This window comes from Epinephelus fuscoguttatus, linkage group LG10 (assembly GCF_011397635.1).
Source record: "Epinephelus fuscoguttatus linkage group LG10, E.fuscoguttatus.final_Chr_v1".
NCBI lineage: Eukaryota > Metazoa > Chordata > Actinopteri > Perciformes > Serranidae > Epinephelus > Epinephelus fuscoguttatus.
This window is the reverse complement of record NC_064761.1, coordinates 38891751-38910520: the sequence shown is the minus strand read 5'-3', so window position 1 is coordinate 38910520 and position 18770 is coordinate 38891751. Positions and strand designations below refer to the sequence as shown.

General features: G+C 40.7%; 1 protein-coding gene across 2 annotated transcripts; it reads left to right on the top strand.

Annotated features, from left to right (window-relative positions):
- The first annotated feature begins 2172 nt into the window (after positions 1-2172).
- On the top strand, positions 2173-18743 carry tbc1d23 (TBC1 domain family, member 23). Of its 2 annotated transcripts, XM_049588437.1 has the most exons (19): positions 2173-2262; positions 3988-4099; positions 5848-5953; positions 7432-7636; positions 7729-7852; positions 8861-8985; positions 9076-9122; positions 9210-9313; positions 9454-9576; positions 9662-9754; positions 9847-10017; positions 10135-10177; positions 11159-11265; positions 11363-11505; positions 11927-11971; positions 12896-12984; positions 13080-13215; positions 14414-14608; positions 15252-18743. In XM_049588437.1, exons 1-19 carry the CDS (start codon positions 2225-2227, stop codon positions 15334-15336), a joined length of 2091 nt encoding a protein of 696 aa, XP_049444394.1. In that variant the 5' UTR covers positions 2173-2224; the 3' UTR covers positions 15337-18743. The 2 variants fall into 2 exon arrangements, with proteins under 2 accessions (XP_049444394.1, XP_049444395.1); XM_049588438.1 differs by lacking the exon at positions 11927-11971.
- Positions 18744-18770: the final 27 nt, after the last annotated feature.

Below are 18770 nucleotides of genomic sequence, written 5' to 3'. Positions count from 1 at the left end.
TTGCAGGTGAAAGAGTATGACATTTGTTTGAAGTCATGAAGAAGGAACAGTACCGCTCCATCCTCCAGCATCATGTAGTTCCATCTGGACTAAGACTTGTGTGTCGAGAGTTTGTTTTGCAGCAAGATAATGACCCTAAGAATTCTTCCAAGCTCTGTCAGGGATACCTGGACAAAAAAAAAGAGAAAGGTGTTCTTCGAAAGATTGTTTTTCTATCTCCTTTAACTTTAGCTTAGCGTGTGAATGTGCTAGGAAAGGTAGTATTGGCATGGTCCCTACCTGGAGCTCGCATCAATGGAGCCTGGGTTTGTTGAAGGTGGCAGTGCTGTTTGGGCTGAGAAAGCCTGTGAGTTTATCTTGTCTATCTCCTTTAACTTAAGCTTATATTGGAGTTATGATAAGTAGCATGTGAAATATGGTATGGTGAATGTGCTAGGAAAGGTAGTATCAGCACTGTCTCTACCTGGAGCTCGCATCAACGGAGCCTGGGTTTGTTGAAGGTGGCAGTGCTGTTTGGGCTGAGAAAGCCTGTGGGTTTCTCTTCTCTATCTCCTTTAACTTTAGCATATATTGGAGTTTTGATATGTAGCGTGTGAAATAGGGTATGGTGAATGTGCTAGGAAAGGTAGTATTGGCATGGTCACTACCTGGAGCTTGCATAAATGGAGCCTGGGTTTGTAGAAAGTGGCAGTGCTGTTTGGGCTGAGAAAGCCTGTGAGTTTATCTTGTCTATCTCCTTTAACTTTAGCTTATATTGGAGTTATGATAAGTAGCATGTGAAATAGGGTATGGTGAATGTGCTAGGAAAGGTAGTATCAGCACTGTCTCTACCTGGAGCTCGCATCAACGGAGCCTGGGTTTGTTGAAGGTGGCAGTGTTGTTTGGGCTGAGAAAGCCTGTATGTTTATCTTCTCTATCTCCTTTAACTTTAGCATATATTGGAGTTTTGATATATAGCGTGTGAAATAGGGTATGGTGAATGTGCTAGGAAAGGTAGTATTGGCATGGTCACTACCTGGAGCTTGCATAAACGGAGCCTGGGTTTGTAGAAAGTGGCAATGCTGTTTGGGCTGAGAAAGCCATGTCTAAGTAAAGTAAAGGAGGTTGTTGAGTTGTTGCAGGGAGCAGTGAGAGCTGGCATTAGGGGAGTGTCTCTGGGACGCCAGAGATCACTGTCAAGCCTCCTGGAGGTGTCGTGGGACCAACTAGATGAAACACTGGTGAAAGGAGGTTCCCTCCTGATGACCCCAAAGACATGTCAGTTATCACTGCTCACTGGGCAGTATAGTTAAGCCTTGCCATAATAGCTTATCATAGGGTTTAGGAGATTATTCACTGAGTGCTGATCCTTTTCTAGAGCACAAATTTCTTGTGTTTATTTGAACTGCCCCCCTCAGTCTCCAGACCTGTCTCCAACTGAGCTTGTGTGGGACGAATTGGATCAATCAGTCAAAAAAGTGCGTCCCAGGGCATTGGTGGCTGAGTGGATAGAGCAGGCGCCTCATGTACAAGGCTGTTGCCGCAGTGGCCTGGGTTCGACTCCAGCCTGAGGCCCTTTGCTGCATGTCTCTCCCTCTCTCTCTCCCCCTTTCACATTTCACTATCCTATCAGTTAAAGGCAAAAATGCCCTAAAATATCTTAAAAATAAAAAAAGTGCACCCCAGAAATCAGTAATCTCTCATTGATGAACTTAAGAAAGCTTCTAATGCAACTCCTGGCACATACCTTAAAAAACTTGTGGAACATGCCTCATGTATGCCATGCTGTTTTTAAAGCCAGAGGAGGTTATTTTGAAGAGAACAAAGTCTCAGCAAGAAAAACCCAAATACCTGATAATTATAGTAAAAATGTATTCTGATAAGTGACTCTTTATATGATAATCATGTTTATTTTGTTGCACAGAATACCAATGAAACTATGATCCCTTTTTTTTGTACAAATTGGATCTTGCTTCCAAACTTTTGACCTGTAGAGTACTATGTTGTATATTATACTGTTATACGTGTCATACATAACAATATAAGAAGTATAATACAACAATATAACAGGAAAAAGTCAAATATAATGTAGTATCATGTGGTATATCACCAGTGTGGTGAGTTATAGCCTATAATCATTCACACAAGGATGATTAGTTTCAGTCACGAGGCTCATTCATCAGTGACAGCTTTGCGACCCCCCGGTCGTGTTGACGGCACTTGACGTGTCTCCGTCAACACAACAATGGCGGATGCCGTGGAGGAAGCTCTTCAGGGCAGCTGGTGAGACGATTTGTTATCGGACTAACACCACAAGAGGCGTCTTTTCGATTGTCAAACAATCGAGTCGGCTTCATGTGACCATATTTGATGTTTAGTAACTGAGGATGAGTTTGCTTCATCAATCTGTTCCGCTGACGACGGATGCTAACAGCTAACCAGCAACCAGTTTAGTACCGTTACTGCTCGGCAGCTAGCTAGCTAACGTACATTAGCCAAGTTGGTTCTGATAAATTAGCTGACAACTCATTAAGTTGGGCTCAAATAACTGACGGGATATTTGAGGAAGATTCGTCAAAGTGTTTATATTTTCATCACTTTCTTTCTGTCACAGACGAGTTTAGAGGCAAAGCTTGTTAGCCAGCGAGCTAACAATAACTCGCTAGGTAGCCGGTGTTTGTCGAGTTCTGCTTCCTCTTTTTCCTCTTTCTCTTAAATACATTTGTTTATTGTGTTTCAATCAGGTTACACAAAGTCTCAGGATACATCTGTGTAAGCACATATATAATTGTGTTATACACTTATAAAGCATGCTGTGGAAGAAGAGCATAGATTGTACATTGACCAAATCAAAAAGTCTAACATAATTAAAATGAACTATGTATGTATAATAGGAAATACAAATAAAAGGGAGGAAAAATAAAAATAACTCAAAGCTTTATTAAAAAGCACAGGCTTGGGGAGTATATTATTTTTCTAGTTTAAGGTTATATAAAACATCCCATACCCATTAAGATGTTTGAAAGACCAACTTTTAATTTAACAAAATGATCAGTAGGGGTTAAAAGAGTGGTGAGTGTTACTGTCTGTAGAGCTGTCAGTTTAAGATTTTCAAGAAGAGCACCAAATAGAGCTGTCAAGAGATTTAAATCAGTGTTTAAATATATGAAAAACATTCAAAGATGTCCGCTCTAAACTGACCTGTGCTTGGACAGAATCAGAAAGAATGCAAATGTACAGCGAGGACATGTTGGTTCAAAATTTTGTGAGATTTTGCTCAGTTTCACCCTCACCGTGTGTGTCCAATGTAAGTTCTGCTTCCGTCTAACCACAGCCCGACCATAGCCCTCACCTATAAATTAAGTAATCTTTAAGTTATCAGCAAGTATTGGACTCCGAGAGTTGGGCGTATGGAGATAAATGTCATAAACAGATCTCCATATCTTTGTGTGACATCATATCAGCCTCAATGGAAAATCACCTGTTAACTGGTCGATCTGATGTTCAACACATCACTGCACAAGCCTCTTTGTTGTCTCTGTAATTTGTTGAACAACAATAACGTGATGTAGCCAATGGTTATTTTTAAATTAATTAATCAATGTTAACATTTACATTTTGTTTTTAAAATGTCAAACATAATTACAAGGTCTTATTACAAGTTTCTGCTGATTTTGTCTGACCAAGCATTGCCCCCATTCAGTGTTTAGTAATTTTACTTGTGAGTGACTCAAATGATTAATTGATTATCAAAATAGCCGAATCTTTGTGACTATCATTTAATGACCCCATTAAACCACTAATCATTACAGCACAGCAAAATGTGTCATGATTCACAGTATAAATAGATCTTAAATAAATTGTTAGAGTGGGAAGGGTCATTATCTGTGGTTACAACATCCTGGGAACTACTGATACATAAGAAATATTATGTTTGTGTTTCTAAGAGATTTATACTTGGCTTGATCTGTTATCTTTTGTAACTGTGTGCTGTTCCTTCGTCTTTAGGGACCAGGATCTAGCTGAGGCGCTGGATTCGGGCGGCTCTGACATGGAGATGGAGCGAGGCATCATCCAGGTCCAGGAGCACTCAGCTCAACACAAGGCCAAGATGTGGAAGGTGAGAGACACAACTGGAGTCCACACACTGAAAATGACTACCTTTTACAAAAAATAGTTTCACTTATAATGTGACCGTCACTGTAGTTTCAAACATGCAATTGTAAAAGTTGATTTTTAGCAGTGCACAAAATATTGTGTAAGTGTTTGAATTGGAATCACTAATTTCTATTATCAGAGTCCACATGTTGTAAAGTAAGTCAACAGACAGGAAAGACCAGCGTCTCAGGCTCAAGTAACGTAACGGCTATCACATCACTGTGACACACCCACAGCTATAAGACGTCAGCTCTGTTTGAAACCACATACCTACAACATATTTTTACATATGTAAACAAAGGCTGAAAGGTTCTGTTCTGTCCAGATGGCAGATAGTTAACATCCTCACATTTCAGGGTTGGAAAGAATCACCAGCCAAATGCTCGTAAAATAATATGCCTGTGGCTGCTGGATTTCCTTCACTCACCAGCCAAAAAAAGACATTGGTAAACTACAGAGTGACAGCTAGATTTCGGAATCCAGTCAGAGTGGCAGCAAAAGTTAATTTCCAGTCTGCCTGTTGGTGCTTTGACTCTGTGTAAAAATGGCACTAGAAGAAGGACACTGTCCTTTTTAGGTTTATAGACGTCACTCTGTTGTTGGCTGTGTGTGCAGAATGCCATTCTGTGAAGCCTCTCTGTTGAGCTACTTTGAAAAAGATGTTTGTAAAGCATCCATCAACAAGTTGTGTATCACCCAGTGTTCCTCATCCTGGGCGTGCAAAGCAGATACCTGACAACCTAAAACAAAAAGAGATCATACTGTATTCTTACTTGTACTGTAGGAAGAACGTTTTATTGCAGTGGATTAATGGTTAAGTGTTAAAGGCTGACAGGGAGTGCTTTTTGACTGAGTGCACCATAAATGTATATTACATTCAAAAACAGAGCTGTTCTATACAATTTGGGAGCCCTGCCTGTACTATGTAGAGCCTGGTGTCTCTGCAAACATGCTGCAGGGATTTTATTAATTATTTTTATTTTACATTTTCACTGTAACCTCTGGTGTTGCATGGATGAATCTGAGCTGCTGATCTGTGTTTTTGATTTTTGTTAGTCTCTGTTATTTAGCCTTTTGTACTTTTTTCTCACCTGTGGATTTCAAAATGCATCCTTGGGCCAACACTGTTTATTTTATGATGATTTTGAAGATTAGTCGATTATCATTAAGTCTGGAAACTGTATAGAAATTGTTAAAATTGTTCATCAGAATTTCCCAGACCCCAAAGTGATGTCTTCCAGTCAGTCCAAAACCCAAAGACTGTTCATTTATTATCATAAATGACGAAAAAAAGCTGCAAATTCTCACATTTTAAAAGCTGGAATGAGCAAATATTTGACATTTTTGCTTAAAAAAAATACTTAAATGATTATTATGCTATCAAAATAGTCAGTGATTAATTTTCTTTGCATCAGCTAATTGACGTTGCGGCTCTAGTGTATCCATCTACTACTTGTAAACGTGAAAACTAATAACTACTTACTTGCTTGTAATCATTCTCATCTGTTAATTAACTAAAGTCAGTTCATTCTGGGTTTGCAAAAATTGTCTTTTTTTGTCTCTGAACATCACAAGTTAATATATCACTTTGTTTATTAGCATAGCAGCAGTCGAGTTACTGATTTCAGATCATTCTCAGTCATGTGTTTTATTAAGGATATCATTCAGTAGCTGCATGTTTAGGAGTGATTCTTTGTTTTGTGTTGGCAGATCGCTCTGAATGTCTCTGGAAAAGGAGACAGCCTGTCTCCCTGGGACGGCGTCCTTGATTTACCAGAACAGACCCTCATTCACAACCGCAGTCAACAGCTTATTGGTGAGTAGCTGAATGTGCTCCTAATTCCCTGACACAATCCTGGATTTTGGAAACACTGCGATAAAAGTATGTCGTCAGCAGCTCAACAATGAACAGAGTGAATTTAGGCGCTGGCTGTTTGTGCAGGGCCGACATGTGAATCCACTTCAGAATGAAAAGCACCAGACAGAATTAAGTTAAGCCCTAAGATACAACAAAGTCCAAGTAGAAAACAGTAATAATAATACAGTTATTATTGAGTCAGTATTTGTAGGATTTGGAGTATTTAGAAGAAGATTGGCCCTGAGTGAAACTATAGAGAGATGATATGATTTGTGCCATTTACTTAAAATGGAACTTTCACCAGTTTTACACATCAAAGTCTGTTTACACGTGTCACATATAGTTGTATGAAGCTTTTTGTGGCTCTAGAAGAAGCTTCACAAAATGTCATAGGTGCAGTAAGTGTCATTTGGGTCTGAAGAAGTTTGAAGACGTTAAACATCTGAAGGAGTGGAGTTAAAAGCTCCGCTCCTCATCTCTGCTTGAGGCTAATGGCTTGAGGTTACATTAGCTGCTACTAGCATACCACACCCGAGTCTTCAACCAAACTGTCAGCAAATTGAGTTGCATTGTGGGTAATATGGGTGCCAGGCTTTGACAAGGAAAGAGAACGTGTGGAATCAGAAGAACAGTATCTCTGATTCTCCTGCGTTGATTTTGACTCCTTTTTGATTTATCGTGATGCAGGAGAGCAGTGCTAAATTTGTGGAGTACTCTCATGCTGGACTCAGACCACAGGAATTTTAAAATCCTGATTAATTTTGAAATAAGGTTGTGTCACGCACATTAGGAGAAAAATCACAGGTGTCATTTTCTGAAATCTCAAATGTGCATTTGTTACATGATTTGTAAATAATGGCTCATTATTTTCCAGCGATTTAAGGTGAATGTGTGTCTCAATTTAAGGCAGTAGATATGTTACACACACTCCTACATACACTTGATTTTGGGTCTCACTCACAGTCTACCTGTATCTGAAAAATAGCATCAGGATTTCAAAGAAACAAATGACTTATTATTAGCCTGCTCTTCTGACAAGTTGACAACAGGATCTGGTTCAGCTCAAAATAGAATATGAGAGTGGCGCCCGCAAAAACACGGCGTACAGAAAAAGTCCCCTTTTCATTTATTATTTACTGTAGTGCTTCAGGTTATGATCAGCTTTCTGTGTCATTGTAAATTCTACATTTTTCTGCTTCTTGTTTTTAAGTGTTGAACGTGAATGACCACTTTTATTTGATATTTTATTTTATTTTTTACATATTTTTTGGGCATTTTTTTGACATGCAGCACAGGGCCACAGACTGGATTCGAACCTGGGCCGCTGTGGCAACAGCCTTGTACATGCTCTACCCACTAAGCCACCGACGCCCTGATATTTTATTTTTTTTTAAAAATGCTGCTAACACACAGTCTGTGTTGGTTCTCATGTTTAGACCAGCTGGAGGTATCAGAGGATGAGAGGAGCGACATGGTGTCAGATGTTGAGTCAGTCATCACTTTCTACTGCAAGTCCCGCAACATTTCCTTCACCCCGGAGCTGAGCTGGCCGCACCTGCTCAAACCACTGCTGGGCCTTCAGCTTCCTCGCAGCGACCTCTACAACTGCTTCTATGCTGTCATGAACAAATACATCCCCAGGTGAGTCGTCTGTTTTAACTTCACATTCCACTCAATAACAGACAGGAAACGGAGACTTGAATTGTAAAGCATATCACATCTGTTTGTTTTAGGGACTGCGTGCCAAACGGCCGACCCTTCCACCTGTACAGATTACTGCTGCAGTACCATGAGCCGGAGCTCTGCTCCTTCTTGGACACCAAAAAGATCACACCTGACTCCTACGCCATCAACTGGGTGTGTTTTTTTGTTTCTTTACAGTCACAGTTTTTACCAAGACATTCTGACATGTTATTGCCTGCCGACTCTGACCATGTCTGAAGCAGTTTTAATTTCCTTACTAAAAACCGAAACTAAAGTGTTGGTCAACGACCTTTTTTTTCGATGAGTGAGTCAAGACAATGACCAGATGGCACTGACGTCGTTTAACACTAACTGTTGCTATATCAACGTGCAATATTGATGAAAAAATGTAGTTTAACAAGCACAAATTCATAACAGCTACAACCACCATGTGAAAGGCAAAACTGCGGTTGCCAAACGATGGGGGAGTTTTTGTGGATCAACTGACGCTGGTTGCAGCTTAAAACTTTCCTAAACACTCTCTGTTGTTGACGGAGACAAACTTTTTTTTCCTTTCAAGTGCAGCAGTGCTGTTTCCTGTGCTGCCTACACCACATCAAAACTAGCACACAGTGGGCACAGTAAGGAGGACAAAGGCAAAAATTTACCACTGTTGAAAGGCGTGCATTCAAACAGCCATTGTAGTTTGGATCTCATGAAAGCGCCACCGCATGCCATATCATGCCATATCATGCCACTGTCCTATTTCCAGGAACGTACTTAAGTTAAGGTTAACAATGACATGTGTCAGACCACAAGACCAGACACTTTCTGCAAAGCTGCGTTCTAAATCATTTAACCTTTGTTTTCTGTCATATCAGATTTTTATCAGATTAAAATGACAACATTACATATATTAATTATTAGTTTTGGCTCGACTAGAGTGTTCAGTATAATTTGATGACAAAAAAACATAGAATGTAAAAAGTTTGAATTCACTAAAACTACAATAGTTACGGTTTTCTTTGACTAAGGTGGTTGGCTGTAATCTGATTACAAACTAACTAATATGTTAAAAATTAACAACAGTCGAAGACTAAATAAAGAAATATCTGACAAAACACTACAACTGAACTTCTATCTGAACTACTGTATGTGTCTATGTTTATGTTCCCTCCACAGATGGGCAGTCTCTTTTCCAGCCACTGCCCTCCTGACGTGACCCAGACCTTGTGGGACTGCTACTTCCAGCAGGCCGACCCCTTCCTCATCTTCTTCCTCATGCTCATCATCCTCGTCAATGCCAAGTAGGCAGCCACTAGTTGAAGCTACACAGACACATGATCATACCAAAGAACCTTAAATGTAAAATTTGTCTTTGTTTGATTCCCCCATAGAGAGTCCATCCTTACACAAGAGGGAGACAGCAGAGAGGACATCATCAGTAAGTCTGACCTGCCGTCTTTGTATGTGTGGGTTTGTCCAGTCTCTTGTTAAATATTGGACTTAAACAAGGCTTTCTTTGTCACAGAAATGCTGGAGTCATCTCCATCTCACCTGGAAGCCGAGGACATTGAAGATTTGTTTTCTTTGGCCCAGTATTACCAGAGCAAAACCCCTCTGTCTCTCAGAAAGGTGAGGCTCTGTGTACAGTATGTGTTTGTGTTTGGAGCAGTGCTGAGATGAGACGGCCAACAAAGAGAGGAAGGCAGCCGCACAAGAGACCTCATTGTGTCAAAGCCATCATTGTGTGTTTGCTTTTTCCACCCCACCAGATGAACCAGAATCTGTTTGGCAGCAGCCTGGTGGCTCTGAAAGAGGAGGACACTGACCTGAGTCAGGCTCTGTGTCTCCCTGTGTCTGTCCCTGAGATCCTGCAGGCCAACCAGCTGCAGCAGGTCAGTAACTCTCAGATTACTAAAGTCAGCTGAGTGAGTAGATGGAAAGAGAATATGATGTGATAATAATGGATTTGACTTCCAGGATGGGGTTCGTTTTTTTGTGGTGGATTGTCGGCCTGCAGAGCAGTACAACGCTGGCCACCTGTCCACAGCCTTCCACCTGGACTCTGACCTGGTGAGAGCTGACAATATTGATTCTGTGTTAAAACATATGCAGTGTTATCAATGTTTACAGAGTAATAAATGTGTTCTCTTTTCTCCTCACAGATGCTTCAGAACCCCTCTGAGTTCGCTCTGTCTGTGAAGTCCCTCTTGGAGGCTCAGAAACAGTCTCTGGAGTCCGGCTCCATTGCCAGCGGAGAGCACCTGTGCTTCATGGGCAGTGGCAGGGAGGAGGAGGACATGTACATGAACATGGTGTTGGCCCATTTCCTGCAGGTGAGGGACATGAACAGAGAAAGTAGCTGTAGCTTGCTTCCTGTTAGGTAACACAAATTGATCTGAATTGCATGTTCCTTGCTGACATCTTTACTAATCAAAGGTTTTCTGTTGCAGAAAAACAAAGAATATGTCAGCATTGCTAAAGGAGGCTTCATGGGTAAGTACGTGAATGTGAGAACACTGAGACATCTGGGGCCGGATGCATTAAACAGTGCACACACAAAGACAGAATTTACAACAATGTGGAACTGGGTACACGTGCACAACCCTCATTTTCACACCCACAGTTAGCCGCAAGTGGACGGATATACACCCTTAATCACTTGTTTGCTTATCAGTAACTCTGTTTCCATTTACAACACTCACCAAAACTGTCTTTATGAGGTGCTTCACGTTTAATGATAAGGTGAAAAGAATATCAATATAGAGAAATAAAGTGATGCTCCAGTGTTTAAAACAAGAAAATGGATGAAAACATTCACCACACAGAAGTGAGTACTGGAAGTAAAGTTCGGAAATGCACTTTTGATTGACATTGTGCAAATTGCTTGAGTCCAAAAAGTAAAATAAACAAAATCTGTTTCATCATTAAGTCCCGTCTCCACCAAACACTTTCGGTTTGGTGCCTTTGGAACCAAAAGTAACCCTTTAGACATGGTATCTAGACCCTACCGTTTCCACCGTAAAGAGTTCTCTAATGTGGGCGGGGTTGTTGTCACTCACTGCTCTGGGTGTCCAACATTTTCAGAACAGGATAAGACAGGCTGCAGTGAGAGTCTCTCTCCATGGGATACTTAAAAATAGTGGGTTTGTGCCTTTAGTCCTTCTCAGGCAAGCTCAGGGGTTTAGTGTTGCTGTAGCCCACAGGATTGACACTCTGTGACATACCGTTTTTTTCTCAGAGTGAGGATTGGAATATATGCTGTTCGCATAATCCGGTCGTAATTCATATATATATATTTTTTAAACGCTTGAAGAGCCACTCGTGTTTGTCATATAAAATCTAAAGTGATGGTCAAAGTTGTCACAGTGAAATTTAAGGTGTGCTGATGGATCACGCTGATGCATTGTTTATATTTTTGATCCAGTTTGGTTTTTAGTGAAAAAAGGAAGCTCAGTGAGATTTGTGTGATTTCAGCCCTCCAAAAGCATCTGGTCGACATGAATATTGAGGGTCTGGACTCTTCATACCTGCACTGGATCGTCAGCACGTCAGGATCCCACAGCAGCCTCAGCTCTGCTGATGTAAGAGACCGGAAGTTTGACTTAAAGAAAATCACTGAAGCATTATGTTGCCAGTTCATCCTGAATACGTTTTTACTTCTGTTTTTTCCTGATGAAGGGAGAGTCACTAAGTAGCCCTGGAGACGGCAAAGGCGTCAAGTCTTTGGTCAACAAAATGACGTTTGCTTTAAAGTCCAAGTCAGTGAACGTGAAGGAGAAGATGATCAGCTTCATCGAGAACACCTCCACCCCTGTAGACAGGTGAGGTCTGAGTTCCTTCTCTGAATCCTAAACCTGCACCCTTGAATCGCACGCTGCAGCTACTGTTATTGACAATATCTATTAATCAATTTAAACATATTGATTCTGAGTATTAAAAACAGTACTAATACTCATTTTCTGCAGTACTGATACACCGATACCAGCTGCGCTTTCACACTCTCTCTTTTTGATCATGTTTACTTCAGTCATTCTGCAGTTCGCTGCTACTAATCACACAAAGATTTGTATCTTTTAATGGAAATTTGAACCTGTATGACCTCAATATCAATTTTTCAACATGGTATCTAACATGATGCCAAATATCGATATTTTTAACAATTTACATTTAGCTTTGCAGGGTCTTTTTTTTTTGTATTTTTTATTTTAAGTTTACCATACCTTGTGCCTTATTCCATGCTAGAATATCTTTCAATCTGCCCTGGCCAGAGAAGGTGATTCCAGATCGGTAAGAGCTCCCTGACATCGAGCTGTTTGTCACCAGCATGCCCACTGGCTGTAGACCCGCACCAGTCGACGGGATCGTAGGAGAGATAGCCTGTGTCACATTAACGCATGCTTAGTATATCAGCATCTCACTCATGTAACAACAATACACGTATGAGAAGTTTAAAGGGATAGTTTGGATTTTTTTGAAGCGGGGTCGTATGAGGTACTTACCCACAGTGGATGATGGTCGGCGTGCTTCTAGTTTGGAGAAGCAGACAGGAATACCACCACAGAAGATAAGCAATGTGCGCATCTACTGTAGGTGATACACTGACTATGGATAAGCACCTCATACCACCTCACTTCGAAAAATCTGAACAATCCCTTAAAGATCTGTCTTCATGCTTTCACTAACAACATTCAGCGCTGCTGTTTAGTTGGCACTACTGAAGCTGCTGTGGCCTTTCAGGAAGCATCGAGCCATCTTAACATCCACAACTCACTGAGGCTGTCGTCTGAATAACTTGAGGTGTTTTAGGTAGAACTTAACTTAAGAGCTTCACTGCTGTTTGCTTGGAGATGCACTTAACAAGTCTGTCTTTCCATGTCATTGTTGTTCTTTTAGATGATAGCCAGGGCTGTGCAAAAATATGAATCAACAAAGAAATAAAACTATAATTTGCTGTTAAAAGCCCTGAATATCATACACTGACTAATCTAGCTCTTCTGTGGTATAAATGTCTCATTTAACCTCCTTCTTTATGTTTGACAGCATAACCTGGCACTAGTGGGCTAAGGAAGTCTTCATGCCATTGCTATTTGTGTGCAGCCTTGCTGTTATGTGTATTTAATGTGACTTTTCATCACAGGCATTAATGTATCCTCACATCCTTCACTCAGAGTGGATGAGACGCTAAGCTGCCTTATTGTTTTCCATCTCTAGGCATGTGAGCAGCAGCGACCGCGTCGGAAAACCTTACCGGGGGGTGAAGCCCGTTTTCAGTATTGGTGATGAGGAGGAGTATGACACAGGTAAACTCCCACTGAATGTAACTACAGTGGAAATTAAAAAGCCAATGTGACATGTTTTATTTTGGAAAAATAACATCCATCTAATGTCTCTGTAGACGAGATCGACAGCTCGTCAATGTCAGACGATGACAGGAAGGAGATTGTCAACATTCAGACCTGGATAAACAAACCAGACGTAAAACATCACATTCCGTGTAATGAGGTGAAAGAAACTGGTCACATGTTCCCCAGGTGAGTCGCTGCCTTCTCACTCTGACCTTGTCACATATATCGATGTTTAGCCATGGGCTTTCCACATCAGTATATGACATGCAAGGTACCCTGGGCGTGTTGGTTGTTAACGTTCTGGGACGCCGTGTCAACTCTGTTTTTAAAAATACATTTCCATTTTCACAGGAAATGTGAAGTTTGCATACAGTCTCTTTCAAAATAAATGTACTATGTAGGTACAACAACGGGAATTTTCCTTCAACAACAAACGCACGTGGTTATGTTTTGCCAACACTTGTACGTAGTTGGGTTTAGGCAGCGAAGGCACATGGTTTGGCTTTACAGGAAGCAAACATCGGCTACTTCAACTTCAGCTGTCTTAACTTTTGTTGTTGTCCCACCATGTTTCCTATTGACACTGCCAGGTGCCATTAAACAGTAATGGTGACCGGCTGTGTGTCATGCTGATGCGAAAGGACGGCTTTTTCGTCTGTCTGATGCCGGTAGTCACTGACCAAGCCGCGGTTCATAATGACTTTGGAGTGAGACCAGGTTGAGCAAAGACAACGGGATTGCTTTCCGTTTTCTAGCCTAGCAAAGACAGTTTACCTAACTTTACCTGGTGGCGTCTTCAGATATTCAACAATCTGTCTGCTTTTCAACTCGTTGATCATAAGTTTAACCACTTGTCATTTTAGAAAGTCCACCACAAAAAAACGTGCCGAGCTTTGGCCATGTAGCAACATGGCTTACACTGGCTAAGGTTAGCGAGCTGGTCCTGGCTTCCTTGTAACTCCTGATTCCCTTTATGGCTGCAGATAAAGGCAGAATAAAACATCAATGATATCAACAAGTTGGTATGTTTTGCTTCCTGATCTAGTAGAAATGCGCAGTGGTTGACTCCAGGACTGGGTGATACAGAGAAAATCAAATGTCCTATCGGTACTTTCCCAAAATATAAAAACACAGTGAGACTCTTAATAAATAACAATTGACAGGTTAAGATTTACTTTATAATTATATGAATAAAAATCTTCCTCACATGAAACTCTGACGCCCTTCCTCCCCAGCTGTCATGGGTGTCAAAGGCTGGATTGGGTAAACTGAAGGGGAAGTTGCATTAAATGTGACTAATCTCCACTGCTTTAAAAAGGAATGAACAATAATTGAGGAATCCATGAATCATAACTCTGACTCCCTTCATCTGTCGTTCTTGCAGCCACTTGTTGATCACAGCCACTCACATGTACTGCCTGCGGGAGATTGCCTCGAGGAAAGGCTTCGCCTACATCCAATCCAGACAAGCACTGAACTCTGTGGTGAAGATCACATCCAAAAAGAAGCACCCGGAACTGATCACGTTCAAATTCGGCAGCAACAACTCAGCTGGAGTGGAGATATCAGCAGTTGAAAGGTGCTTGTAAAATCTTAATGATCAGAAAAGACCTGAATAAGGTGCAAATTTAAGGCAGGGATGAAATACTTTTCTTTAATAAGCATATTTTCTAAACTACTAACTAATTTTAGAATTGCACAAACAAATTTGGGTCATGTACATAAGCAGAGTATTCTGGGAGATGAAGAACAATAGTCTTAATTGGACTTATGTTAATTATTATAGGATATTAAAACTGATGTTTATGAAACTCTTAATAGAAGCTTGAGAGAGAGAACATTATTTGTTGGTAGTTTTTTGTTTGTTTTTACACTGTTTTTACACTACAGATTTTTAAGAAACATAAACAATACATAACTGTATCAATATACAAACATACAATAAAAAATTGAAGATAAAAATAAATACATTTAAAATTGTTACAGAAATAATTATTAAAATTTAAAAAAAAAATATTGAAAAATTCGAAATGATAATTAAAAATAATAGTAATTAGAAAAATAAATATAATGAAAACATATTTAGAAAATTAAAATGTTCCTCCTGCAACCAATAATCAGCAATGTCCTTCATCCCACCATACATTCAACATAAAGCAGGTAGTTATTTGTTAATTTCTATTTCCAGTGAACTAACATTTTCCTTCCCTCCCTCCTCCCAGATATTTGATACCCAACGCAGGCGACGCCACCAAGGTCATCAAGCAGCAGATCATGAAAGTCCTCGACGCTCTGGAGAGCTCGTAAAGGGAGACGACGGGGTCTTGACGGCCAGCCGTGACACAAACTGTAAGAAGAGTCTCTGTCTGCCGAGAGTGAAACCTTCTCCTCCCGCTCTCCCTCGGCTGTCCTCCCTCCTGGACGGATCCAGTGCAGTGTTGACTGTGAAGCCCTGTGTGTCAGTGTTTGGGACATGGGTGTGCACACTGCTGGCTGCAGGCCTGTGGGACAGGCTGTGTGTGTTGAAATACTTAGGTGCTCCGCAGTCATCCAACCGTTCTCTTAAACTAAGTTAAGGAATATTAGTTATACTGTATGTGTTTCGTTATCATTGATAAAACATGGGGTCTCATTACAGTGCAATTCTACTTTGGCAACTTCCCTCTGGCCTTAACGTAGCGGACTGACGAAGCCTGTTCCATCACTACACGACTGACCTTTGACTCAAGCATCTCAATTCTGACCCGTTTGTTTTGCAGTGAACAGTATTGCTGCTCAGTCATGTCTCTCACTTTACCTCTCAGATGCTTTGAGAGGAGATTGAATGATCATTGTTCTGGTCAGGAACTGTAACAACATTAACACGCACATTTAAAAGAAGAAAAAGCATTGCTGGCACATGAGTCAAGTTTCTACCGCAACAACTGTTTTTGATAACTTTGATTTTCCAGCAGGCCGCCTTATATAGAAATTATTTGAGGATATTTATAAATACACAGACCGTTGCAGCGTCATTTTGAAAGCATATCCTGGTAGTTAGAACACGCAGTGAAACTTAAACTGGCTCCTCCTGATGTTCCCCTTCTTTATAGAGTTCGCCTTTTACAGAGTTTCCAGGAGATAATTTATTCTCTGTTTTTACATATAATAATGAATTAAAGCTGGAGTAGGCAGTTTGATTTTGGCACCATTGAGCAAAAATCCCATAGTTAACTTTTTTTCTTTTTTGTTTTCTAATTGAAGTGGTCCGAGAGAACACTAGACTTCTGTGTGTCCGCTTGGTTCTCTTATCGGGCTTTAGAAAATCCAGCCCGTGATGGAGACTTCGGACAATCACAGAGAGAGCAGCTGTCGGTCATGTCAATCACTGCTCATGAGCTGTGGTCAAACTGTCAAACTAGCAGTGTTAGGGTCGTTACTCATAAAAGTACACATTACTCATCACAAAAAAAAATGTGTGACTTAACTTTTGCCGTATTACTCATTAGTTCAAGTTTCAGATAGTTTAAAATATCCAGCATCACACTTGTCGTTAAGCTAGTTTGCTGTCTTAAGTCACTCTACAGCAGGAAATGACACTTCAAAATAAAAGCTCCGTGCTGGATATTCACTGTACCTCAAAACAAAGTGTGTTTTTCACAAACCTGACACTTTCGCGAGTCACTTGCGGTCAACTTAAAATGGAGTCACGACCCACCAGTTGGGAACCGCTGCTCTAATCCTTCGTCAGACAACCTGTTCATCCTTGGCACCAGCGCAAAACTGTCCAGACTGAAGAGCCTCTCCACGGGTACTCTGGACGGCGTTGATGATGTTGGCATGTTTGACGATTTTTTTTTTAATCCATCCATTATGCATATAATTGAAAAACTTCTGTAACACAACTAACAGGCCCCAGGAAAGCCCCTCAGCAACATTTCCCAGTGGTCACTCATGGTATTGCAGTGAAATAATTCCCTGCGGCCCAAAAGGGATTTTCCCCATAGACCACCATCATAAAAAACACGTCTGTAAAACTGTTGACAGGACACCTCGAATGCAGTCAAGGTCGTTAATGACTCTTTCTATCATGAATTTTTGATCCATGGAGGTTTTTTATTTGTACAACTTTCCTCAAGCCGAGAAAAACGATTTAACATCCATGAAGTCATCACAATGTAAAGTCTACAAGCCGAGCAGGAGGAAAACTACTGTGCATATTCAGTGGGTCGCATACCTCGGAAGTAAACCCAGAAGTTGGTGAACTTTTTTTTAGCGTATGCCCCGGGTGCCATCTTGGCATTCAGCATCTAGTTATTAATAAAATCTACGGCAAGTAATGACATAATTATTTGATTAGTGACTGTAACAGTAACAAGTAATGAGAAAGTTTGTGACCCTGCTGCCGTGTTAAAAACTGTTGAGCCGAAACAAAACACCGCCCACCTGCCAGAGCAAATGTTCTCATGTTACAGCCAAACAGTATACTAAAATAAGATTCTGAAAATCTTTGCCTGGTTTGACAGTTTGACTGCAGTTCAAAAGCAGCGACTGACAAGAAGTGTTTGAGACACCTCAGCTCTGATTGGTTGTTTTCATAATTCTTGCAAATGCCATTATGAGCACTATGAGGAGGTAGATGTTCATCTGCCTCGTGTACTCCTGTCAGGATATAGTGACAGTTATAACAAATGATTTTGTCATGTTTGCTTAAAGAGTTACCTACTGTAGCTTTATCCTCGTCTCACAGCAGTCTGATGTAGCTCTCAGAAAGCACTGCTCGCAGCCCCTCTGGACTACATCAGTATTACAACAGGAGCTTTGGTGATTGTAGTTAAAAGCCTGAGCACCTCAGTATTTTTCCATCCCATTAAGATTCAGTATGTGAAAGATTTCCCTTCAGTTAACCTGACAGAAAAGTGTGCGGATGAATTAAATCCGTGATTATATTAGCATCTGGAAGGCTGTTACTGTAATTGAACTTCTGCCTACTTAGAGAGAAAAGATCGCTGTAACAAGGTCTGTGTTTTGCACTTACAGGCACAGCTTTGAAAGGAATGAAAAGATAAACTGTAAAAAGAAAATTCATTATGTATCTATGTTTTCAGATCTGTCTTGTCCATTGTATTAGTCGAAACTAAGCAGCTTTAGTTTGCTTGCCACTGTTGCCTTCGGCCTCATGCCTGTGATGTGTGATATTGGCACCAGCAGTGGCAGCATATCACAGTATACCGCTGCTTCTTTCTCTTATCTCAAACTGTTTCGGGACGTTTTCTCACTTTGTTCTTGCTTACTCATTCATCTGAATTGTAGTTGTGCAGGCAGCCTGGGTTCAAAGTGTCAAAGCCTCTGAAGTGATGCAGCACCTTCCTGACAGCTCCAGATGAAATGGTTCACCCCTGTCATCTCTTAAAATTGAATGAGGGGAGAGTAAAAATATGCGGCACATTTAGAACATGGGCGACAAAAACTTGAATTAAAGACTCATGAATCTGGTCTCTCTTCACTCCAGTCTTTCACAGCATTCCCATGTAATCCATGCATTGTGTTGTAATTTTGTGATATTTTTCAGTATTGACTGGAACATCCTTAATCGGGAGTTGGTAACATCGCTGGCAGAGGATGTCAACCACTAGTCGAAATGCAACATGTCTCAAGTGTAATTTGCACCTTACTGTACTGCTATTATTTTCTAAGCGTTTCTGTTTTTAATAAATGGAGATTATTCGACTGCACCTGTGGAAGTAGAATCATTTATACAT